Source organism: Puntigrus tetrazona, chromosome 7 (assembly GCF_018831695.1).
Source record: "Puntigrus tetrazona isolate hp1 chromosome 7, ASM1883169v1, whole genome shotgun sequence".
NCBI classification, from domain to species: Eukaryota; Metazoa; Chordata; class Actinopteri; order Cypriniformes; family Cyprinidae; genus Puntigrus; species Puntigrus tetrazona.
The window spans coordinates 3,636,205-3,662,905 of record NC_056705.1 but is presented as its reverse complement, the minus strand read 5'-3'; the positions used below and the strand labels follow the sequence as shown (position 1 = coordinate 3,662,905).

Below are 26,701 nucleotides of genomic sequence, written 5' to 3'. Positions count from 1 at the left end.
GTGTATGTTTTAGTGAGAAAGACTTGACTTTTAATCATTAAGTAAAGCAACACAACTACACGTTTATTGAATTACACAAATGACACATTTACAAAATGTTTAGTTATGTAACTTATTACTGTAACATTCAAATTTTTTTTTTTCAGTTTGTTTATTGCTAATGGTTATCAAGGTTTTTAGATTCCATCCTGCATGTCACTCCGGAACATGGGTATTTAGCATATGAGAATATATAGAATTGTTTTTTTTTTTTTTTTTCACACAGTGAATGGAGGAAGACCACTATGTTCATAATTAATGAAGCTGATATCACTATCAAAAATGCGTGACATGTTTGAAACGCGTGAAAGTATAGCTTAAATTTACAAAATGAGTAGGAATGCAGCAATAAGCATTTTTAATGAGAGTAAATATTCATGTTTACTAAAAAGGGCTGCACACGCACGTGTACAAAATACATTCATGTGGTATAACCAGCCGATTGCCTCAGGTCACAGATCTGCCGTCTGAAGAGCATAAAAGCTTTGACTACTCGCATAATATAATGTATATATGCATTTTGTTCATTAAAATGATACATATTGTAATAGTTAAGGCAGTTGGGATGGTAGCCCAAGAACATGTAGCCACCATGCCAAGGCTCACAGTCATAGGCCACTAGTGTTAGGCCGGTCAGACACTCACTAACAGTCATTTATGTAGCTCACATGACTTTTCAAAGCAGCAGCAGTACATTAAACTTCCACTGTCATAACTTTGAAGATATTGTTTATGCTCAAACAGCAACATTAGATAATAACAGATCAAACCCCTTTAATAATGTTAAAACGCTTACTATTTCACTATATTAAACACTATATATCCAATCAGCCATTTCTACTGAGGGAAAGATGGGTGTACTGCACTGTGGGATATGGCTTCTACATACTCTGCTGTACTGTCTGGACATTTCAGCAAATGCTAATGAGTAATCTGAACATACAGACAACTTCCATACTGTATGCTGTAATGTACTGCAAACTATATGAATATAATAATATAGTATATATACACACTGCTAATGGCTGTACTTACCCTTCTGTTAAGGCCAATTTACAACACACTTACAAACAGCAAAACACTGTTTCAGTTTGTTCCCCCGTCTGTGTCTGTTTTTCGCCAACATGTCGAATCGGCACCTGATGTGTTGTGAAACGTCTGAGAAGTAACGTATTATAATCTAGCATCTTTTGCTGCAATGTGACCTGGCCTTAATACAACTAGAATCCTGTGTTGCGTATTGTGCTCACATTCACATTTAGGAGAGAGTCAATATCACATAAAACATTTGTGGACAAGCACCATTTCGATCATCACTTCCTGATAAACCGTTTCCATGTGTAATAAATTATTTGAACTTCAGAGTGAGCAGACAAAACACAAAGAATGCGGCCATTGCTTTCGGAGGTGGATGCTGCGGTTTGGGAATAGAGTCAAACATTTCTCTTTGTTCCAAACAAATATCTTCAGAGAAAGGACCAGTTTCAGTTGTATCAATAAGTCAACACCAATTTTACATTTATGGAGGACAGCTAAAAATAATCTTGTGTTGTGCCTTAAAGGCTTTAGGAACAACTGCTCTACGCATTAATATTACAGAATCTGATTCTCTTGGCACTAGTCAAACATCAAAGTCTGACCATTAAAAGATTGCAGCCAAGTAGGTCAGAAAGGAAGAGGGTTAAAAAAAGAACAATGAAAGACAGTGGGTGTGTTTGTGTTGTCAGAGGTGGCTATTTCATCGTTTAGCACGTTGCAGCATTGATTGGTAGAATTAACATAGTTGACGACGTAACATGGAGCTACTAGTGCTGGAGGGCATGACAGACAAAAGAGGCCAAAAAAAGAAGGAAAATGTCTAAATTCATCAAAAATCGCAATCGCCGTGTAGCAGAAATATGATATTGTGTCAGCCAACCTAAAATATAGATCTTTTAGTGATCACTCAGCTGAGTGAAATTAAGAATACATATTTATTTTCTAAATTACACAAAACTGTATTAATTTGTCACTGGAAAAAAAAACTGTGAGAAATTTGCCACATTTAAATTAAAGTCTGATTCAGTTCTACATTTTTGTGACTCAAGTCTGACAAATGATAGTGTTCTGAGAGCAAGAAGCTACAAAAGTAGTCCAACTGATTGCCAATCTGTTTTGTCTTATGTTTCACCTTTTATCGGCAATCCAAAAATGTTAATAATTAATAGTGCAAGTCTGTAGGTTTTGCCTCTTTGTGGCCATCTATGTTTGAGAACTTGATATTGCAGTTGCTTGCGGAATTACATCCCATGCGTGGGTTGTGGTCCGGCGCGGCTCCAGCGCGGATGAATCTAATGTTTTGAGGTGAATATGTAGCTGAATCCTGTACCTAGCAATCACAGAATCTAGACTACGTCTTGGAATATATGACCCAAAGAAGAATTTTCACGGGATATTGTCATCTGAACAAGTAAGTAACAGATCTGACACAGAGAGTAAAAGCATTACAATAAATTGTGCTACAAATGGTGATTAAATCGAATGATCAATTAGCTCATATTCCGTCAAACCCTGCAAATTTCATTCATGTGTTTCAGATGATCTTTTCTGTATTACAGTCTGCCATCAAAATGATTTTTTGATGTTTATGTTAATGAGGCCATAGCCTGAACAGCTTCTTTACGTTCACAGTGAAAACCTACCCGTACCACTCAAATTAAACAGCATTACTACAAGCTAAGCATTGTGAAATGGGCCAAAGTAAGTGATGGTTTTGACCACTGGCTGGTTATGTATTTGCTCAAATATTGCTTTTGTATCATTTTAACCCAAAAAAGTTACGGACTGCAGGTTTAAATAAATTATATATATATATATATATATATATATATATATATATATATATATATATATATATATATATATATATATTGTTCTTTTACTGTATATGATAATGACATTCATTTTTAAAATGACAAATTAAAACAATGAAAAAGTCACCAATTTTTGCATTTTATAAAAAAAGGCATATCTCATATTTGTTTAAATAATGTTAAAATATAGTCAGAAACCTAATATTCCCTGTCATTTAGAAATGAAATTACATTAATGTATGATTCAAGATCGTGATTTTTTTCCCAGATTACTCGTGCAGCCCTAGGTTGAGTTAGAGACTGGTTAATGAGATTGTTCTCTATCTCTGTCAAATTTCATTACTTTCAATTACTTCCATTACTTTCTTTACTAAGTTGTTCTGTGGGATGTCACAGACCCAAGAGCAGCAGCAGCAGAAGAAGAAGAAGAAAAAGAACTCTATGAAATATAGTTAAATATTTCTGTAAAAACACTACATGAACATTAGTCAAAAATGTTTTAACATTCATGTAATTGGTACATTAATTTAAACTGGACTGAAAAAATGTGAGCAATTTGCTTTCTTTTTAGAGAACGCCACAGCACATTTATTTATCAATATTTATAAATAAAAAATACAAATAACTTTAATTAAAAATACATTTGAAGTTAAATGGAAGTTAACACTGATTAAAACTGATAGTTAACCCATGATTCACACCATATCGTCCTGTAAATAACAGAAAGCTGTCTCACCTGAACCTCTTCTGCTCGCACTGACTGGTCTCCTAACAATGGTTCTGCTGGGGGAGCGTTGATTGTGACGGACTTCTCCGAACGACTGCTCTCCTTACTGCGGGATTTGTGGCGGTCCCGGCTACGCTCTCTGAGAAACATGGGCACAACAGGGAAGTTAGGTATAGTCCCTTTTGACAGAGAGAGAGGAAGGAGATTCATTCGTCATTTAGGAGTAATTCATCCAAAAATTCATCACTGGTTAGATCTCTCACAGACGTAAATTCCATTATATATATAGTGAACATAATTTGTTGTAGACAAATGAATGTGGCCAAGTGTAACAGGAACAGTACACTATCCCATTTACAAAAAAAATTAAAATAGAAATAAATAATAATAATGCACTTTTTTTTTATCCATTACCCTGATATATGCCTATTCCATCACTGTACTATCTATAAAATCATCACTACTCCCTGTAATTCACTAAGTATCACCCTGTCTCAGCCCATTATCCTGTCATAAGCCAGACCACCCAGCCCCCAAACCTCATGTCTGCCCAAAGTAAACCATTGCGCTCTGGAAAAACATTAATCTGAAACAACTTTTAGCTGCGCTGTCTTCATACCCCCGGTCACCATATGCTGAGAGCAGGCACAGACAGTCATGCTCTAATCCTCGAGTGTGTGTGTAATCCACACACTCTCACCTCAGTGCGTAAAACTACACAAAAAGTAATTGTGACAGAACAACGAAAGCTGCCATCACCCATCCTTTAGAAAAGACACCAAAACAATGTCCTGACTGGTCCCTAAAAATCATATCTTTCTTGACTGGAAGAGGTGGAGGTACTGGTCTTCTTTATCTTTAAAGACTGGAAATGTAATCCTTTACCATCTCTGGGTATCAATAGCTCATTTTGAATCACATTCAGTTACTACCCATTCTCTTCAAATCCATTTTGCTGTTGTTTATTGACCCTGAGGACCACTAGCTAACTTTGTGGATCTGGCTATCTGCTATGGTTTCATCTTCACTTCTTCCCCATAAATAATTATCATAGCTTGATGCTGACAGAGCTACTGATACTTTCTGCTCCACTCTTAAGTCTTGTGTAGAAACGATCCGCCCCAATCCACCCCTTCTGCCCCTGGCTGTCTGATGCTCTCCAAAGTCTCTAAACCCATTCTTTTTAATCATCCTATTAATTGTTCGTCATCTACTTCAAGCCATTTCTCATTAACACATCGCGTCACATGGATGTTTTTCCCTTAGTATTTAAACAGGCTCATACAACCCCACTGCTTAAGAAACCCACCCTTAACCCATCTCTTTTAGAGAATTACAAACTGGTTTCTCTTCTTTCTTTCATTGGAAAAGCACTTGAACGAGCTGTGTTCAATGCCTTTCTCACAATATCCTCCTTGACAGCATTTAAGCAACACTGCTTTGAGTCTCCATGTTATAGTTTATTTTTTAAGAACACACACACACAAAATATGTTTCTTTTTTATAATGCAATTTATCTCAGTGATGCAAACCCGAATTTTCATCAGCCTGTACCTCAGTCTTCACCGTCACAGGATCCTTCAGAAATCCTTCCAATATGTTTATTTACTACCAGTGCTGTTCTTTTTTTAGCTTTCTATTCATAAAAGAATCCTGAACAAAATGTCACAGGTTCCAAAAAATATTAGGCAGCAAAACCGTTTCCAACTCATTTTTAAATTGTACTGCATTAAGGTATTTATTTACTTGAGTTAAAGTAAAAGTACAAATGTTTACATTTACTAAAGTATTAATCACCCAAAAAAGTTACTCAAGTTAATGTCATTTATTACTGTCCACCTCTGTGTTTAGTCACACTATATAATGGCATAAAGTGGCAAATTCCACAACCTGTTGTTTTTAGCTGTTTTTAGACAAACTAGAAAATGTTGAGTTTGCTTCTATAATAAAACAATCTCTTAAATATCACTGTATGAAATAATTTAATTGATTTCAGTTTATTCCTTTACAAAGCTATGGAAATCAACCATTGTCATTCTCAAGTCAGTGTAAATCCTTTACAGGTTTATTCTAAAAAGCAATGCTCTCACTGAAAACAGGCTCAATCCTGTCAAAACGAGCACAGCATGTTAAGCACCTCCCTTTCTCATCTGCTTCCATGTGTCCTGCCCATTTCCTGCTCTGCTTATTTAAGATGGGAACAAGAAGCCAAACTAAAGTTGACAAACAGTTATCATCTCATTGTTCACAAGAACTGGCTTACCAGGTCATAACACATTTTATTGGTGACAAAAAAAATGACATATACATAACAGGAAAGTATGGAAACTCAAACATAAATGTTTGCAAACTGCAAATGAATTACAAACTACACTCTTGTAACTCATGTCTGCCTTTGGAAGTCTTTGGAAATCGGTCCTAATCCAAATTAACAGGAAGCTCCTACTGGGACCCTATAAGTCACAGTGTACTGTAGAGTAGGGCTTGAATTTTTAATTTCATTCAGTTCCCCAATTTCATTATCAGTGTGCTGTACCATATAATTAGAATTAGCTGAATCAAAAAGCTCAAAGTTCTACACGAGTGAGGCTTAATAGAAGATCTAGAGCTTACATTATATCGAAATCTAGGCTAAAACAAAATGAGCCCAACCCAACCATCCAGCCATTGTTTTGTTGACATATCACACTTTTTTTTTATATGATATTAAATCAATTGCAACATGCTGTGAAGTCAAAACTGCTATACAAGCAGTCCAACGACAAATTATCTAAAATGATTACAGACAATCAGTTGGTGATGATTTAATGTGGCGCTGCTCAGTCGCAAACGTCCTTCAACCTGAAGACATTGGATGCAACAGTACGTGGAGCTAGTCAATAATTCTCACTGTGTTGCACTACACATGTGCAGAGCATGTACAGTATGTGTGTGTGGAATCTGACAGCACGCATTACTGGGTTTGACAGTAAATTACGGTTTCTCCAGATGGTGGTGACCATAAATCAAAGCTTGGCAGGGTGACGAAGGTGAAACCAGGATAACCAGTTTCATGTTCCACATGCAATGCACTTCTGCTCTCAGCTAAGCTAGTGTGGCCTATAGATTAACAGTACGCTTCATGATTTGTAGCATGCACTTCCACTCTGTTTATAGCTTAGCACACCCAGCTACAACTTTCAACCAGTGCTTTTAACCAGTGGACCACTGTTTGTGCGCACTGAAAAAAAAAAATCTCCAAAAATATAAATCATATATATAATAAATGAATATATAATCATATTTATAATCCATTAGCATAAGAAACAGCTGGATCAAAGCACAGTTTGATAGTGAAGAACTGTACGCTTAATAAGCTTGCTTGTTTTGATAACTGATGATCAGCAACGAGGAAGTTATTTGCAGCATAATCATTTCCTATGTGATTATCACAGATACTTTGGCTTGATTTGAGCAATATTTCCTAAAGTTAAAGTAAAATTAAGATGCCATTTATGGCTAATTTCAAGTAAGCGGTTCAGGTCAGTACAGCACGATGCAATTCAGGACAGTACATCTTGATGGGTTTTCCCCCGCCAATAGCACCCTTACTTAATAGGCATGGTGTATGCTGGAAAGTAGCAATCAATGTCATTCCCATAGAAAGAAGAAAGTGCAACATTGTCTTTGTGTATGTGTGTGAAAGTATAAAATTCTAAAATACACTGTATTTTCTAAAAATGATACAATTTGAAAATAGACAATTTTTTGTAAACAAGCCCAACATGCATGAACAGAATCAATCAGATGCTTCATTCCCCTTAGGGCTGCCAATATGTCAAAAGAAACTGTCACGATAAAACTGTATCACTCAATACTGATAATTATCACAATAAAATTCAAACCCTTATTTTGTTCAAGTTTAAAGGCAGTGATTTTGTGATTTTAAACTACTCTTTATGGTCTGAGCACGGCAAACACTTTTTTCCCACTGTTTTTGAATTCTTGACACTTTATTAGCCATTTTCCGTAAAAGAAATCATTTGCTGTTTTGGGTCACTATTGACTTCCATAGTATTTCTTTCTCTGCTATGAAAGTCATTGCTGACCCAAAACTAGGTTAAAATGTTTTTCTAAATATCTTCCTTTGTTAAATTAAATTAAAATTGAAATAAAATGTAACCATTGTCAATAATACAAAGTAATACAGCAACAGAACAAAATGCTTAATTTTTTTTTAAATTATCCAGTGTTTTTTTTTCTCTGTTTTTGATTGATAATATTGATTGATTATCATTATTATTATTATTATTAATGACATAACATACCATGGCAGGTTTATTAGACCACATTTACATGCCAAGGCCTGGGTTAGAAATAAACTTTCAACTTTGTGTAAATATTTGTGGTCAAATAAACTTCAAAATGCAAGCTTACTGAACTTAGATTTGCAGTATCCATTATTAAATCTATTATCATTTTTCAGTTAAATGCATTGTATTATTGTAACACAAACAACTGTAAGGGGAAAAAAATAGCAGAAGAGAACTGATGTTGATTCAAATGTAAGAAATTGTATCACTCAGTGTAAATGACACCAATGAAGAACGATAGTGAGACAGAAAGAGACACATTTGGGTTACATGCCATGTCTAAAGAAATGCATAGTGTATAGAAGACCCCGAGTGACCCCTCAATAAGTAAACAGATACTGGGACATGTGATATAAATATAAAAATTAACAGAGAAATGGAAAATGAAAGTGAGAGCAAACAGAAAAGAGTGACAATGATCTCATAAGATGAGACGGTATCCAGTGACCTGCTGCATACTGCAGTGTCTCTACAACTTACCCGTGTCTGTGAGATCCCCTCGACCGTCCAGAGTAGTATGAGTAGCCAGAGTAGGTGGACTCTGTATCCATGGTGACGCTGCTTTGCCCCAGCAAATGGCTGAGGGCTTTTTTGAAGTTGACAGGATGAAGGGCCGGCAGAAGTTTTTAGAGAGTCTTATCGGAAAGAGGCTTACTCAGCAGATGAACAGTGAGAGTAATCTGTCAGCTCTCAATACTGGACGTGTGCCTGGGGGCTCTACACCAGCAGGGTCCATTCTGAAAAGACAGAGTTTGATGTTTAGTTGTGGGACTGCAGTCAAAAGAGCCTTCCCTCAAGAGCAGCAGAATACAGTTGACTGTTTCCTGTTTCCAGATTTTGCTTCTCTGGCTATTCCTGGTGTTTTCTGCTGTCTCTGTGCGATATTTTCTAGGATGTGCATGAGAACAGAGTGTGTGAGCGGAGTGGAGCGGCAACAATTTCCCCTCCGTGCTGCGGGCATTTAATAATCACTCCATTCCCCGCTCAGCTGATCAGAAACACCTAATGAAATATCACAGTTCTGCTCGTAACGTATTAAAAGAAGAAAATAACACTGGCTTACTTCCTTAGCTTTCCTTTTTTTCTTCCACAGGCCAAGCTAATAACATTGCGCAATAGCCCAACGTTTTCGGATCGCTGTATTTAGAACTCGAAGTATGGACATTCGAAATATGAATATGACCAAAAAATATTCAGTAGCCTATCTAGAAGGACAAACAGATTCCTTTCCCTCTCAAGTCATCCGAGGCTTCACATTCTTTCTGATCTGAGTTCTCTATCAAGCGAGCTAAATATGTTTAACATGGGAATTCTTTTTAAATATGCAGTTATACTGCAGGACGCTGGCATGAATTATACTCGTGATGGAGTGTCTGAGTGCTCTCGGAGTGAGTGAAACGAACCACGACTCTCCTACTTTTAAAAGGAGCTCCATTCGCTCCATTCAAAATTGCACCGCTCCACTCACATAGCCTACATGAGAACAGCTCAAATCATGATTGGCTCTCAGTACAGTGAAAACATGTTCTGGGTACCCACCTATCAGAAATGTAACTCCTCAGCTTCTTTAGAGAGTTGCATAGTGAGACAACAAACATCTAAAACATTCTGGCAGGTGAGTCCCGAGGACCAGAATTGTAAACGCCGTCTAGTCAATGTATCTGCATTCAGTGACATATCACAATGGCTTAATGGTTCAATGGCTTTGCCAAAACATGAAATGCTCAGCTCCACAATTGCAGAAGATAAAGAGGAGCTATTAAGCAAAAAGTATATTTACATGGTGTTTGAATACAAATGTGTATCAGCAATGTTTAATAATGAAAATTCTAAAAACTTCTTTCTACATTTTTTATTCACGTCTGCTTTTTTTTGACAGGAAGCAAAGTGGGAGAGAGAGGGGGGTGGGATCGGGAAAGGTTCCCGGGTCAGGATTCAAGCTCAGGACATCTGTTGTGCAACGGTGCTGTGTTCTGGCACGCTGCCCACAAGGCTATCGGCGCTCATCCACTCCTACTCCCTAAAAATATTGCATCAAAATGAGTCAATCTGCATTATGGCTACATTGTGACGTCACACTGAAACAGGCACTGGCCACAGCTGGTGATGGACTCTTCCCTTGCAGCATAATATCCTCCCTCGAGTTAACTGGAGAGAATCCAACTACACACCCAGAAGACATAAACCTCACACTTTAGATTGTTTTCAAATCACCTACCTAAATCTGCTTGTTTTGCAGCAAATAAAGCTAAAGAAACCATAGTCTCTTATTGTTGTCACATAAAGTAGAACTGTCAAAATTTACTTATTGGTATAATTTATGACCCATTATGGCTGAAATACTAATCCTGGTTCATCACAGTTCTCTGACGCAGTATCCAAAGCACAAGCAGTAAAGTCATGGTTCTCTTATCAGCAATAGTGGCTTTAAAGTTTGCTAAGAGAGATACAGTGTTTATAATATTATTTTCTTTGAGAGAGCACGCATGTGCATTACCTCTGAGTCTGTGCAACTCTGAAAACTCATCGGCTAAAAGGTAATTTACTTACCTCTGTGGTTTTTAAGTTGATGTTAAGAATAAAGTCATCAGAGTAACGTTAGCGCATGTTAATGTGTGCGCGGGAGAGATAGAGTATGTGCTTGCCGTATGTAATAAAACATAATTTTGCTGCAAAACATGGAAATGAGCTGTTGTTTTTATCACACTGATTATTATATTAATTTCCTCGGCCAGTGTCATTGTGGGATTTAGTTATGTTGCTGTTGTAAGTACTTTTGAAATAATAGAAACCATTTGGCGAAGTGATATGGAACTGTAAAGCGGTCAAAGAGCTGCCTGGAACTACATTCGCTGTGCAGTTCCCTGAAAATAATTGCACACCTTAGAACCCAATCAGATTCAAGCATTGAAATATAAATTACGTGGTGTGTTTTCTCATTATATGGCTGTCAGTCTATTTTTCAAGGATCTCTGAGGTGAAAAGGAGAAGGAGATAAACTCCAGACATTTATTTTTAGAATCACATTATTGTGAGAATCTTCTTCAGACAGACAAACATGTTTTTTTCAATACAATCTCTAAAGCTGGGTGGATGAAAAACTGAAGTGCACAATGACATGTTTTGGACTGAAAGTAACAAGCTGAGCCTTGTCTAAACACATAGGTGTGTGAGCGAATTTGTGGGTTTGTTGGGTGTAGCTACATGAACTAAAAGAAAAGCATCTTGTGTGAATTGTCCTTGATTGCTGTAGCAGAAAATCAGTAACTCTTCATTAAAGTTATATGAGGTCACTCAGTTTGTTGCTGTCTGGGTGAATGCCATCCCAACACTCACCTTCTTGCAGCTCACGGTATCATGACACAAGCAATGCTGAGGTCATGGGTTTCATTCCCAGAGAAAGCGAAAATATGAAAAATGTGTTCCTTCAATGCAATGTAGGTCACTTTGGATAAAAGTGTCTGGCAAAAACATAAATGTAAATAGTCAGAGAACATGCTCTTTGAGAGGCTGCATATCAACCATCAATTATTATATTTCTCTTTTCTTACCACATTCCATTTTCACATATTTTGAGCTTGTTAGGCAAGATGATAATATAAGGCAGAGTTCTTTGAAAATATAATTGGGAAATTGTTCACATCCCAGATGCCTTTGTTGGGAAAATTTTACAATGCTTTCTTTAAAGCGACATTGCACTTAGATTCTGGTCAAATAACTAATGGTACAATAATTGTAACCTGTCTGGTTAGGCTGGCATATGAGAGTGGGGGATGGTTTGAATTGGAAGCAAAAAATAAGATCTGGGCTTCGAAATGAACATTTACTCCAAATCCCCAAAACACTTACTAATGCCATACACAGACCTTCAGATCTACAGCTGAAAGAATTAAGCTGAGCTTTTTCTCTGTATCTGATATAATCCATACCATGTGCTTACATGATCTACTTCCATTCCTTACTACTTGTACATTACAGTACATCTGTCACTGTCATTCACATTCTCTAATTAGATCTTCTCACAATGACAGCACTTCACGTAGTTGTTTGGACCATGTATAACTATAAGGTTGTAAACATATTCCAACTAACAGACTTGTCGGAAGACATTATTTAAATTCAAAGAGCCAATTTATTGTTATTCAGCGTTTTGTTGGGTCGTGCGGCGGTGTAGATTCAAAGTAATGCCATTTGTGATTTGAAGCAATGTTTTGTGAATTATTATTTCGTAGAAAGAAAAAACTTTTCTTCACTTATTTGTATTAATTGGCAAAATTATGTAGTAAAAGACGCTTTCTAATACCAACTCAAAGAGGAATTTGTTAGCGTCCCTCGTCAAAATGTCCTCCTACTGATCGAGGATTATAACGCCCAGCTCAACGCCAATTGCACATGTGTTTGTTCTGCACTGTGAATAGTGTATGTGTTGGAAATACATACTTTCAACATAAGCAGCAACACAAGACGATGTGGCGATTACCTTGTGGACTGTATGAGAATGAAACCGATATTCGTATCGGTAAGTGCTGTCTGTCATCTTTCTCGATGTTAGAATCTAAAGTGGTACTGATGTGGGACCAGATCATCATTTGCTTGGAGCTAAATGCCAGCTCTGACTTGATTGATTGATAAACATCTCTGAAGCGCTTTTAAACAACACAGATTGTATTGCACCGAACAGTATACATAAGAGAATAGAGCGATAGTATTACGTAATATGTATAATGACAAGATTAAACACTTAATTTTATATTAAATGCAGAGACAGGCTGTGTAATCAAATCGACAATAATCACTAGACATTAAGCATCCCCAGCTAAGCAAGCCAGAGGCGACAGTGGCAAGGAACCAAAACCCTATCCGTGAATGGAGGAAAGAAAATACTTTGGGAAAAACTCCCCAAACTCCCTGTCCGCTGCATGTTTTCCATGTCTCTTTAATCAAACACAACTGATTCAGATCATCAGCTCATTAGTAGAGACTCCAATCAGCTCCCTTTGTTTGGCTGCACTGCATGGGACTCGCTCGTGAAGAACGTCTCCAAAGAACCGTGTTTTTCTCTAAGCTTCACTTAAGCTTCCTAAAGAACCCAGAGTTATGTGAACAGTGGATACAGTTTGTTTTTCTGAGGCAGCAACGGAGTGTGTTTGCTGACAAACGTTTTAGTTTGATGCTGTATTTGCACATCGTTTGATACTGAGCGGCCTCAGCTATAAAAGATTTCAGTCCTGATTTGGAACTGCAGATGTTAAGTGAATCAACATCAAAAGCCTGTGTGTTTTGTTGACAATCTGCCCTCAAGTGGTCCTCACACACAGAATCGTAAAGCTGTATCTTTCTTTTATCATATGACACAACTAATTTTTTGGAGGTATGAAGGATGCAATACTTTATAGCAGTGATCCTCAAATCTGGACCTCGAGATTCATTTTCCTGTTTAGCTTCAACCCTAATTAAACACACCCGAGCATACTAATCAGGATCATTAGAAAATCACAGGTAAGTGAGTTCTATCAGGGTTGGAGCTAAACTCTGCAGTGCATTGGACCTCCAGGGTAAGATTTGAGGAACCCTGCTCCATAGGTAATCAAGATTAACAATGAGACTGGTTGAAACTGTGCATGTTGTGACCCTTTTCATAATTTCCCAATGCTTGAAAAAATGTCATACTCATACTTCTGAACCAAATTAAAATATTGGCAAGAAGGGAAGATCACAAGGCAGTGATTGAGGAAGTGTGGTTGTGGTGAGTACCGATCAGAGATAAAGATATCTACAGAAAAGTTCAAGTACGATGGCCAAGCCCTTATAAACAAGATGACTGCCTTGATGAACCGGTACTAGAATAAGTAAAATAAGTCAATATTACACCAGACTGATTAGCACATTTCCACTACAAAGTTTCAAACTAAATCCATCATGATGGTTAAGTTGGGCTATGCTAGTCGACTTACACATTCATGCACTCCATTCATGTCCCTCATTCCATTTCATCACTTCAAGGGATTATGCAAATTTGGTTCCATTCATTAACATCAAGTTGGCCCAGAGAGATTAAAAACCGCCTTCTACCATGAATAATTCAATCCTAAAATTTAAACTCAGAGACTCTGACTCAATCATGTTGTGATTTTATGGGCATGGTAAAGGGATGTAGTAATGAGAGAGCAATCTGTGCCTGGCATAAGCGTCCTTTCTCATTTGAGCTATTATAATTACAGAAATAAGAGACTCCTACCAGTTACTTGCAAGAGCTTTATGAATGAGAAGCAAGACTGAGGACAGTGAAAACAATCTAAAAACTTCCATCATAAGAACTATTGGAGAGATTAGCAATTGCCATGCCAATGTATTTGGTTTTGGATTATTCATTTGACAACACTAGTATTATTGTTATTTTTTCTCGTGGTATAGAGTATCGTCGGGAACAGACTACTAGATTTTTATAATTTTGCTTTTTAAATCACTGATACCAACTAATGCCTCTATGAATTTCTCAATATTTACCACTGACTACAGCCATTCAAAATTATAGCATAATTAAGAGCTATCAATTTAATATGTAATATTTAACTTCACATATACAAACAATCTTCACATAAAGCAATCGTTATAAATGTTTTATTTAAAAATTTATTTGTGTCCTTCAGCAAAAAAATTATTTTGAGCTAATTTTGGCACCACTAATGTATATATATATATATATAGATATTTATACACATCAGAACAATAATTAATATACACAATAATTCATGTCTATTAAAAAAATTTAATTTACTTGAAATCACCACATTACATCTCAGTTTTTATTACTATAAATAATTGCTATAACGCTCAATGCTCACATGTACCCAAAAGTCAGATTTTGTGGACGGAGCACTTAGCATTGCTTAAAAATTCCAGAGAGAGCACGTCTGTAGACAGCACACATCATATCAGATTACACGAAACATATTTGACGGGAGTGACGAAAGGCTGTAAAAAAAAGCATGTGTGGAAATCCCTTACAGTTATGGTCTGGGTGATTGTTTTATGCAAATGACTAACCATGTGCACAGGGCAGCTCATTTAGAATATTTCACATTTACTAACACTAGGACGAGGTTAAGAACAAATTCATGGTATGAATTATGCTGAACATTTACATGAAAGGTTTGAATGCGTATATAAATATGAATAATCTACACAATTGTTACTGAATGAGATCCAGTGTCTGCATCGGACATGGCCAATGCATCCAGTACAGTAAGAATCTCTTCTAACAACAAAATGTATTGTCTTCAGCTGTGTTGGGCCACTTGCACATAGTGCAATTATGAGGGCTTCATTGACTCATTAGGTAGTGTACATTTCACACATACTGAGCAGAAACAACCATACTCTGCAGTGCATTGGCCTTTCAGGGCAAGATTTGAAAAACCCTGCCGTAGACAGTATAACCTAAAATAATCAATCATAAAGTTAGAAGATCTTGTGTTGTAAAAGCATTCTGAGCACAAGCGCTCTTCTTCGGAGGCATTTAAAAGTGATAATACACTAGATTAGAGCACCACTTACAATCAGTCTATGAACAGCAAGAAAAAAGCTTTTTATTAACAGACCTATAAAGTATGGTCTGCAGGAAGAGATATTTTCAGTGATCAGGGGTCAATTCCTGTTTATATGCTGGCACTGCGGTGCTGGATTGGCGGATGTGAGAAGTCAAGACTGCAGAAAGAGCAATAAAGACAAATTATCAGCACACTAATGCTAGTACTTGCAGCACATCTGAATCTAACATTTCTACGAGACACCCAAAGAGACTGAGAGAAAAAAAATATACTGTATACATACTGCAATAAAATTCAAGACTGACAGATCTGCCCTCTCTGAGTTAAACAGATAACTACAAGATCAAAGGCAGACATCGCGTTATTTTCACTCTTGTAATGTGTTGCTGATAAAAGTGATCATTTCAGTTCTGCTGTTTTTATATGAATAAAAATATGATAAACAACACAATCAAAGTGCTTGCCGTTTCATTCCATATGAAATGCGTATTTAACGTCTATTTCTACTGAAATACAAATATGAATTTTATTTTTGATAGAAATATTACAACAATTATATATCTCACACAGAATGTGTCATAATGTTTGGAATTATGCAGATTTTGCTCATCTAAAACTGATTCTTATAAAAATAATATGATGAATGGATAGTTAATTCTAACAGCAGGTCTGTGGTGTATCACTGGAATTGATCGCAGCAGTCAGTGCCTGTCACACTCAGCCGCGTCTCATCCCAGAGCTCATTTTTGTGAGCAGACTGAAAAGTTAGTATCATTCTGCAGTCCAATAGACAGCAATGCGGTGTCCCCATCTTTTACTCTCAAAATGAGCTTATCATACTCGTTTACTACATTAGTGGGGCCCTATGATTTCTGTAAAGCAGAAAACACAGAAGCACAAATCCAGTCATGACAGCGGACTGTACTGTATAGCTGTATATACTGTGTATATATATATATATATATATATATATATATATATATATATATATATATCCCGTAACTACTATGTTATTCAGTCAAAAGCTTTGCTCATGTTTATTTACTTTTGACTGATAAAGACAGCAGCAAATATTAGATTGGGGTCACTTTTATAGGATTCATATGATGTTGCTAAAAAGAACATTATTTTGTGTATTTGGTGTAATGCAATGTGTTTATGCTGTTTAAGGGGCCAAAAACACATTATTTCCCACATACTGTACATTATTGTTTCTCCTCTAAGCCCCGCCCTCTGAAACAGGTCAATTTGTACAAAGCTTATCGTTCTAAAAATGCGAGGTGTGCCAACAGCTTGTAACACTCCAAAGAGTAACGAAGAACTTGAAATCACATCATATGACCCCTTTAAGTCACTTCAAATGACTCCAACAACACCAGAAGCCTCACAAATTGAAGTAAAAATGATGAAATATGCATAACCTATATAGTAGGTGAAAAACTGAATGCAAAAAGAATAGTATTTCCGAGTTATTCATAATTAGGAGGGTAAGTGCAAACGATTTTCTGATTATCAATGGTTTGCACTGTCTAAAACTTTCCTTCACTGTTACCTTTACGTCTTTACTATCCCACGAGGCCAAGGCAGAAGATTTGTGAATGGAAGTGAGGAGAAGCAAATGCCGCTGATAAATCACATGACATTTCTTACATGACAAAAAAATCGTTCTGACTGTGTGCTTCCCCTCAGCTCCCCCAAAGCAACAAACCTCAGACATGTCAACTCATTTTCCCACTTCTCCACTCTTCTGCAATCTACTGTAAACACTAAAGATTTTCTATTTATGCTTTTATGCTTCAAGAATCAAACTAGTCCCATGCTGTACTGTTTGAGCAATACTGACAATTATGGTGAGTAGAAAGTGTTATTGAACAGTCTGGAAGACTTTAAAATAGACCAAAAAAATATAAAATGGAAAATTATAAACGTCTGCATTTAAAATGAGAGAGGAGTGAGGAAAACACAAGGTCTAGTTTTTTTCCTTTTTAAATGTTAAACTCTACATTATGTGTCAACGGTCCCTTAAACACACTCTGGCCAGAGAGGTAAAGAAAAAAACACTGATATCTTTTACATTTTTAGCCCCCAAAAAACAAATCTATTGGTGCGGATTAAATCTTGATTTGATTGTTGTCTTTTTTGTGGATTGAGGCTGAATAACGCTGCTCTTTGGGACATTAACCACATCTTACATTTAACAACTAAGAGAGAGGCCTATCGCTTAAAGAGCCATTTTATTGCTGTCTTTCAAAAAAAGAGTGCAGCGATTATTAAACGGCTTTGAAATTGTAGCTGCATGACAGGTATGCAGCAGACTCTTTCACGGTCCTGTGTAATCCTGTGTAAACTGTACAGATAATAATCATGAAATTTCCAGCCATTAGAGGCTGAAGCACAAGGTTATATAATCTATATAACTGACAACGCTGAATAATTCATAGGACGGTGGGAATCTCCATTTGCTAAATGGTTTTCTCTTAGGTTGCAACTTGCGCATAACATTATCGAGCCGCATTTTTCTGTATGACAAGCTACAAAGAACTGAGCTTCAGGAAATGACTGCTGGAATGTTTCGGATAGTCAGAGCTGAGAAAGATGAGTTTATTCTGCAGATTAACAATACAAGTGTTCAAGTGAACGGTGAAGCATAAAAAATAGGCAGAAGACATTAATAAAATGCATTTAAAAATGTATTATTTTGCTCAAATTAAAACTGCGTTTCAGTTTCAACCTTGACTTTCTGAAGTACTTGTTTGTACCGGTCAAGTGAAGCCTTTGCTTTACTTAACCCTCATAACTGTTTGTCTGCCAACTCCCAACTGTACCTGTAGCCTCCCGCAACTCCAATACATGGCGGACGCTGCAGGAAAAACCCCGGTCTGTTCAAGGCCTGAAGCGTCTTGCCTTACTCCATTAATCAGAAAATTCATTAGTTAGCCTACACCTCAAGACTAAGCGACCTGGGCAGGGGAAAGACCGCTGTAAAACAATAAAACTCTTCCCGAGCAGGAGAGAATTAAGTTTGAAAGAGAAGAAGCGATATTCATCTTGTCACAGAAGAAGCGTGCCAGCGACACCTATGATCACCCTCTACCCCCTTATTAATATAACAACGCAGTTTTTCCCAAATGTGCCCACATATCCAACCCGACATGTGTTTCCGTAACAACACCGGTCCTAAAGCCCTCGGCATGCTTCTCCAAAGCTGTTTCAAACACTTTCCAAGGCGTTTTCCACTGTTACTGTGCAAATAAAGTGTCGTTTCCAGTCAAAATCACTGTACCTACATGTATGGGCATCTAGTCGGGTTTTGCCGTCTAGCTGGTGGCCAACAGACTGAGAAGAACTGTCAAAATGAATTCTGCGTATACCCACATGATAAGACTAAATAAATAAAACAGCAGCCTACGGACAATATTTGATAGTCGCTTGACGAGAAGATACTGAAACAATGCTCGGTTGAGAATTCACAAGTGTCACAGCAGTTCTACAGCAAGCTAAGCTCACAGCGGCAGAATGTTTTATCGCAGTCCGTCGATGTAACAAACTCACCTCTCCCGAAACGTTGGACTCTGATGGAAATCACGGAACAACGAAATTGTTATTATTATTATTAAATATAATCCCTGGGTTTGTCCGAGACTTAAAGTGACCGAATTTCCTGTGGTAGAATCAGCTCGATACATTGGGATTTGCTGAGGGGCAGTGCTTCCTTCAGAAGTGAGGCGAAAGTGCAGTACGAGCACGACGCGCTAGGGGAACAACAGAGGAAGACTGGATTAACAACGCCTGCTGTAGGTAGCCTAGGAATCCCTCAGTACAATAGAATAGAATAGAATTCATTGCGGAACGACGAAAGCAATGTGCACAATAGAGGCTGCAGTTTACAACTGCACGGTTCTATTCAAGTGTTCAAACTAACGTTTGTAAAAGCAAGACTAAGAAAAACTAATAAAAGCAAAATAAATAAAAAGTAAAGTTAATTTTTGTAATATCGATATGATACTATTGATTAAACCCATTGTAGGATGGAACTAATTGGGCCAAGCGGGATGATGGCACTATTGTTTTTGTTTTGTAGAGCTCTTTTATAGCTGAATTGCATCTCGCCACGTCAACAATAATATAGAACTACACTAAAAAACTACACTGAATTTAGAAGAACTCCATTGCTGTTCAGTGAACTGCCTATAGCTGAAAGATTTACCCTGTTATTGAACTAACCAAAGACATTTTACAGCTCAAAATAAGCTGATGCTAGCATTCATATATATATTGATTCTTTTTTCTTTTTTTTTTCAAGACCTCTCTAGAGCTACACAAACATGGCGAGACCAGTTGCATTACAGCTATTATATTATTCATGCTGGCAAACTTCTTCAGGCCGCAGACAGATATAAATATAAATGGTAACTGAATTGAGAGGAGCAGTAGTTTCATCCATTCAGGTTCATTTGTAATGTTTTGTGTTGTGTATCTTTTTTCCGAAGCGCTAGCATCAGCGTATTAGCGAGTAAACAAATGTGAATTATTGGTAATACACACGTATCCCAAACGTTAAGAAACGTCTCTCGCTTGCATAAGCAAAGATCACTATCTTGTGGACAAAAGCATGTAGTGCACGTCTATTTTCAGAGGATAGCGCTCGAATACGCGACGACTGAAAGTGACCGACAGAGGGCGATGCAATTTCAGAAAGATCTACGTCTTAATCATTTTTTTTAATGGATCCTTGAAGTGGCAAATATGGCAATATAGTGTAAAAACAACGTTTGAATAACCTTCGAATGTGAACGGCACCTTTTTTGTTTTCTAAAAAGGATGCGCAGGGGGTCTAAAACATATGTGCTTTACAAAGTCATTGTGCAGATGGCCGCTATTCACACTATTTGGGCCCCGAGACCATTCAGTTTGGAGTCTGAGGGACGGATGGCCTGTGTTTACAAGTTTTATGCTGTTTAGGGAAAATGAGAATCTCTTGTCGAATCTCTTGTCGAAAAATAAACTACATTAAACCTCTACAAACACTGAATTTAAAATACAAACAGTAACGGCCGTACAAAGTAAGCGTGCTTTTAAAAAACTGTCACTTAATTTAGACATGTAGCAATAAAGGTAATTAAATATATGAAGTTGAGTGATGTGCATGTGTAAATGCATGTGTGCTGTGTACAGATGGCCCGAGCATGAGCTTGAATAAGACAGAGCCTATCCGACACTGACGTATTGTGAGCGTGTCGCTCTCAATATGTGAGGTAATGAGAACAGACTGACTTCTTTTTTCTGTATCCCCTTTCTTCTTTTCTCTCCTTCTCTCCCACTCTCTCTACTCTAGTGTATTTCCATCTGTTTGGAGACAAAGGGCCATGAGCCAGCTCCAGCCTGGGTCCCTGCTGGTGAAGTGGGCAAGCATAATGTGGCCCATCCCAGGGGCCACATTTCAACACATGGATCTGCCTTTGTACCTCACTGCTAGTGCAACGCTCACTCCACAACACACACCTTTGATGGATATCAAGGGAATGAGTGAAAGGGCTAGTTTGGAGGTGCAAAGGGAGATGGGCTCTAGGCATTGAAGATGAGCACAATCGTAATGGAAGGAGAGGAAAGATGCAAACACTCCCTTCTGCCTTTTTAAACGCTGCGTAAGACCCGTGGACATATGGCTGCTTTTTCTTGTGTCTCTCTAGTTGGAAGAACTAAAAAAAAAACTCTACAAATTGGAACGTGTTCAACGCCCCACGTTTGATTCTAGCGGTGTGTACCTGAATAAAGATCGTGGAAGAACCCACAAATAGGACTATAGTGAATAGGACTCTGAGCCGTCTGTACACTTCCTGACATATGGTCACTTGTAGGTCTTTGCCATTACATAATCCATGGTGAACAGAGAGGCAATATGGCTTTTTCTCATACACAAACACACATGTGCTGGCTGCATTCACAGTCTGTTACCCACTCGAAACAAGACTGCAGCTGACAGCTTTAAATTGGGGTTCGTTTTAGAGCTACAGCATGGACAAAAATAAAGTGAACAGATATACCCCCTTGTCACATAAATACTCCTCAATAACATACAAACTATTATCAGTCGGTGATGGATTTGTCCGTGCGATGTATTTGGTTCAGCATTCATATTCATTTCAGCCGCACTAAATAATAATAAATGGCTAAACAACAATTTTGACGGAAAGAAAACCCTTATAGAGTCTGATCATTAGGATACGTGACAAACACATAAGTATCAAGTAAACTTTCTGAGGATGAAACATTTTAAACACGTGAAATTCAGTAACTAAATCTAATAAACGTCTGGTAAAGAGAAAAACTAACTTGTTTAAGCTGTTCATTTTTGAACTAAAAATCATACTCACGTATTTGATTTGGTGCTTCATGGGTTCTAAGGATGGACTGCCTTCCTCCAGAGTCAAGAAACATGCTGCCCTTTACATGATTTTGACGATGAACCGGTGTTTTGTTTGCTATAGGACAGTATTTATGTTATTATGCACTACAACTTGTACTGTCAAATCCTTTTAGGGACACCGGCCTATTATAACCACAAGTTAATTATCATCTGGAAAACGCATGTTAAGTCATGGATTACAAGAGAAGCTCTTTTAAATCCTTTCTGGGGGTCTCAAGACATTACAAAGACCCATTATCGTTCAATCACTGAGCCGGCGTTTACACGTGAGTGCTGCTGTTTAAGTCTAAAATGGACTTTTATTGATATTGAACAAAAGCAGAGTTAAAGCATCATTATATCAAATCAAAAATATCAACTAAACTACATCATTAAGAAAACACCGTGAACTTACAAGGGCAAAAACAAGTGCTAATCTTCCCGGCATGCTTGAGAAACTACGCAGGCAACTGTTAGCTTGCTGTTTCTTTTGGATCTGAGAATTGAGTTAGTCTTACATGTACAGTTACCAAAAAAATGAGTCGCAAAAGTACCATTCTGGCTAATAACACAGAAACTACAGTGCTTTTGAAAAAAGCCGTCATGACAAGTTAACCCTTGCATGATTTTGCTTATAATGCATATACTGAAGTGATATAGTCTGGATGTATAATATGATCATATGTGTGTAAATGGTATGTGAGAATAAATCTGTCTTTCTCTGTGTGTTCTCACTCTCTCTCTCTCTCTCTCTCTCTCTCTCTCTCTCTCTCTCTGTTTCCCACGGGAGGTGCCAGACGGCCAGTAATTTGGTTGTCTTGGCTCGTCTGGAGTAACACCTGCCCCCTCTCTAGGGAAACGGCCTTTCAGCCAAGAGGGAGAACGAGGAGCAAACACACGGAGAGCAAAACCTACACGACAACGCTTACCGTGACTGACCACTCGCCATCATTTTCAGTCACATCTCTTGGCAGACTCATCGGAATACCCTAAAGCAAATTAGAGAAATACGTGTCCTCTAATAAAGAATAAGGTTTGCACGACGCAGGCTATCACCCGTTTCGTTTTCACACGAGACTGTATTGTTTTGTTTTTCGGTATCTGTGATTGAAGAGCCAACCATTTTTGATTGTTATTTTATTGGAAAAAGAAAAACAAAAAACAAAAACTAATCGACATCAAAATATGAAAAACAAAATACTTTGATTAAAAAAAGCTGTCACGGCAACTTTACTACAAAATATGTGCATAAAGCAATAAAGGGCACGACCCTGGACATACAAGATAAATCTTTGGATAGCAGATATGTTTTTCACGAGAAAAAAAAAAAAGAACTCACTATAACTTAATATAACTCACGTGTTTGTAGTGGGGTTATGAACATAAACGTCTCAGACATCGGCACGTGAACACTCAAAAACAAACAAAAAAAAAAAAGTTCAATTTACGATGTACTTTTTGGTCATACAATAAATTGCCAGTCTATTGTCTCATAAATCATGGGTCTACAATTCGAATGACATTAATAGACCGCTGATTTAAATATATGTTATTTAAAAATTTCTTCGTGATGAATTTGTTGTTCTGACGCATTACAAACCGATGAGCAAAAACAGCCAATCTATCTAACTCCATCACAAAATATATAAATATATGAAATCAATCAACACTAAAGGTGCAAGTTGATGCTGAACATGTTCATCTCGTCGTTACTGAACGACGAGGTCTAACACACAAGGTATCTCGTCTTTAAGCTACACACAACCGACGCACGTTCATCTAAACGACAATCTTTCAACAAATCAAAAAAAATGACATGAATCATATTAAAATATATCCAACAAGTATATAATAAATAACAAATAAATATTTAAACGCAAGTGGTCGTGGTCACGATGTCATAATTGGAGTGGCACTTATACGTCATTTCCTCCTGATTAAAGAACTGGTGACTAGATGCAGGGAGCAGCTCTTAAGAGGAGGACTTCACTGTTCTACAGAGCGATGCACTTTGTCCGTACAGGCTACACATATAACAACACAGGCTATTAGATTTGTTTTAAGTCCCTCTCGACCTTATTGCATCGTTTATTCTGTGTATAGCTTAAAGCAGGGACCACAGTCTTTTAAATGGTTCACGGCTCTTTGAGCGATCCCCATTTTTGGTTGAAGAGGGCATTCTCTTCGTTCTAAGCTATAGCCTAATATCTCATTAAATTTGAATAACACCTGTCTAAAGTCTAACGAACACTTGGGTGATGGCCACCTCTCCCGACGGCGCTTCCGGTGAGCTGCAAACTGCGAAATTAGGATACGGCGTGGTTCGCTGCGGACAGGCCCCCACGTGTCCCCGGAGTGCGTTGATCATCACTGAAAGGGACCTGCGCTAAACATCCAACACGTGATTCAGATAGGAAATGTAACAAATAGCTAGTCTCAGAATTTCAATCTTGGAGAGTTTTTTGTCAGGGGGCAGCGTAGGCAACAGCTTCCTCAGCTCGGCAAAGGCCACGTTGAAGGCTTCGACCCGGATTCTCTCGCGGGTGGCGTGGGCTGAGCGGTACTTCGCCGTGGCGCGCCTGCGCCTCCTCTTCTCCTCCCTGCTGAGGGCTTGCGGGGCCAGAGACTTGGTCTTGCCCTCTCCCTCCATGGGCTCGTCCGTGATGCAGCCAACCTTGATGTCGTTCAGCATTGTCTCGGCGTCTGACTGGCTCCACGGCAGATCTGAATCAGTTTGTTCCGGACTCAGCATCATTTTCGCTCTCAACTTAGAAATGTCACTGCTCCTGAAACACAAGTGGTTTATAATTACAGTCGGCTTAATAAAGAAAGGGAACGAATTTTAGTTTGACACAGTTTTGAAGTGTTTTTAATTTTTTTTTTTTCTGCGTCTATGCTCCCCCAAACAGCCAATAGTATCGTTTCTTCTTTGCGCAATATACGAAGATAACACTAACATTTTCACAACAGCTCTCGCACTAAATTGCACGCGACGTTTAGTAAATATCGGCGCAGGCTACATTTTTAAAGCCTCTTACGCTGCTGCTGCTGTAGCCATTGGGGGAAATGTATATTTTCATTTTGAGCGTCTGAAATTAGATAAATAAAAAAAATAAGAGACGAAAAGTTCATTGTTAAAAATAGTTTTAGCTTGTATTCAGCGTTAAATAGCACGCGCGCGCGCGACATCGCTTTAAATGGAAAATGTGCACCCTCTTTTGTTGTCCTTCCTATACGCGATATTAAGTGCAAATATGATAATTCTGGAGTCACGTTCTGCAATTAAAGCCATCCATCTGTCACACTATAACGCTTGGCGCGTGCTGCGTGACAGGACAAAACGGAACCGGAATAATAAATGGTTCAAAAGGTTAACATCTGTTGTGGGAACTTTGCTTTTAGATCAGCATAATTTCTCTCTCACAATTGCTAGTGGAGAGCCACGGTTATTATGTGCAACATCTATCCTAAATATCCGCGACGTCTACATGCCCGTTTGTTTAAATATCGTACATTGTTTTACATTTTTTTGTTAGTTTTAAAAAAATCTCGAATGCCTTTTAAATAGAAGAAAAGGTGTAAAGCAACAGTTGTACAAAGCGTTCGCCCGAACACTTTTTTCAAAAATATCTGTAGTCTAAAACAAGCGAAACGTTTATTAATATTATATTTAAGCTACCGAAACGAATACTGTAACCTGCTGATTCATAAACTATAATAAATGTCACATTGTTACCTTCGAAAACATACAAGCAGAAAGAAACAGTTCTAAAAATATAATTTAGAGGAATAATTCGACAAACCGTGTAATGCACTTGACAGCTCCAGAAAGAAGATTCTTGTCCAACTCTTTACTCTATCCTCGTGTCTTTCTGTAATTTCTTTCATGGAGCATCTCACCGTCTTAAGTATTTCTTCATTTAGCGGCTACTTTGAAATCCACCGAAAGCAAACTGAGTAAAATCTGTCTCTGTCGAAATTGTGATGCTGAGCAATTCTGCCTTTCACTGTTAATCGTCTGTTAAAAAAAATTAAAAATAGTGGATGATGCCTTTTATCTTGAGATAAAAAATTGGAGGTGATGCCTCGTGACCCCAGACTCTAGACAATAGAGATGGCAATGTCGATAAGATTGTAGAAAAGTACTGAAATGTTGTCAGTCCTCTTGGGCGAGACTACGATTATTTGGAGTGAACTGGCGATACAAAAACAGCCCTCGACTCGAAAACCATCTCCTTTAAATCCGGTCTTCTCTTCTGTTTCGCTGAAGCTCCGTCGCCTGGTCGGGATATAACGGATCAGGGTCTGAGAGAATAGTTCTTGGTGAAAGCTCTTCAGAATGACAGAGGGTTGGGATATATTTGTGAGGTGGTATTGTCTAACACCGCCCCTTCGCATCATACCTTCCCCTTGCCTCTCTCCACACATCATCTCGGTCCACGAGCAGAGATGTCAGACCGCTGGAAACACACACACGCGCGCGCACACGCACGCGCACACACACACACACACACGCATACACTTTGTATATTGACCGACTGAATGAATAACATCGCTGACATGATGCACATGCTTCTTTATAACGTTAACACAGATAGCACAGTAAGAAAGACACAGGAAAAAAAAATATTTTCAAATGAACAAATAATTGCAGAATTGTACATTTTTGTACGAAATGCGAAAAGCTAAATTTAAATCTTCTTAACCAAGGCACTTCAAACAATTATGCACAAGAGGTTGTCTGTGGACCCGAACTGTTTGAACTGAAGTAAAAT

The 26,701-nt window shown here is 37.9% G+C and overlaps 2 protein-coding genes across 2 annotated transcripts in view; both read right to left on the bottom strand.

The window, feature by feature from the left end:
* Nucleotides 1-19,255, bottom strand: part of LOC122349319 (vang-like protein 1) — a 35,559-nt gene extending 16,304 nt beyond the window's left edge. Inside the window, exons 1-3 of the mRNA XM_043245311.1 lie at nucleotides 19,073-19,255; nucleotides 8,451-8,707; nucleotides 3,628-3,757 (exon numbers count right to left, since the gene is read on the bottom strand). Coding sequence (XP_043101246.1) covers nucleotides 3,628-3,757; nucleotides 8,451-8,521 — 201 coding nt within the window. The 5' untranslated portion in view covers nucleotides 8,522-8,707; nucleotides 19,073-19,255. The remainder of the gene's footprint in view (nucleotides 1-3,627; nucleotides 3,758-8,450; nucleotides 8,708-19,072) is intronic.
* A 3,793-nt stretch (nucleotides 19,256-23,048) lies between these two features.
* LOC122348330 (helix-loop-helix protein 2-like) lies at nucleotides 23,049-26,323 on the bottom strand. The gene is made up of 2 exons (XM_043243676.1): nucleotides 25,730-26,323; nucleotides 23,049-24,712 (listed from the first exon to the last, which is right to left on the bottom strand). The coding sequence occupies exon 2, from the start codon at nucleotides 24,679-24,681 to the stop codon at nucleotides 24,313-24,315; it is 369 nt and encodes a 122-aa protein (XP_043099611.1). The 5' UTR covers nucleotides 24,682-24,712; nucleotides 25,730-26,323; the 3' UTR covers nucleotides 23,049-24,312.
* Nucleotides 26,324-26,701: the final 378 nt, after the last annotated feature.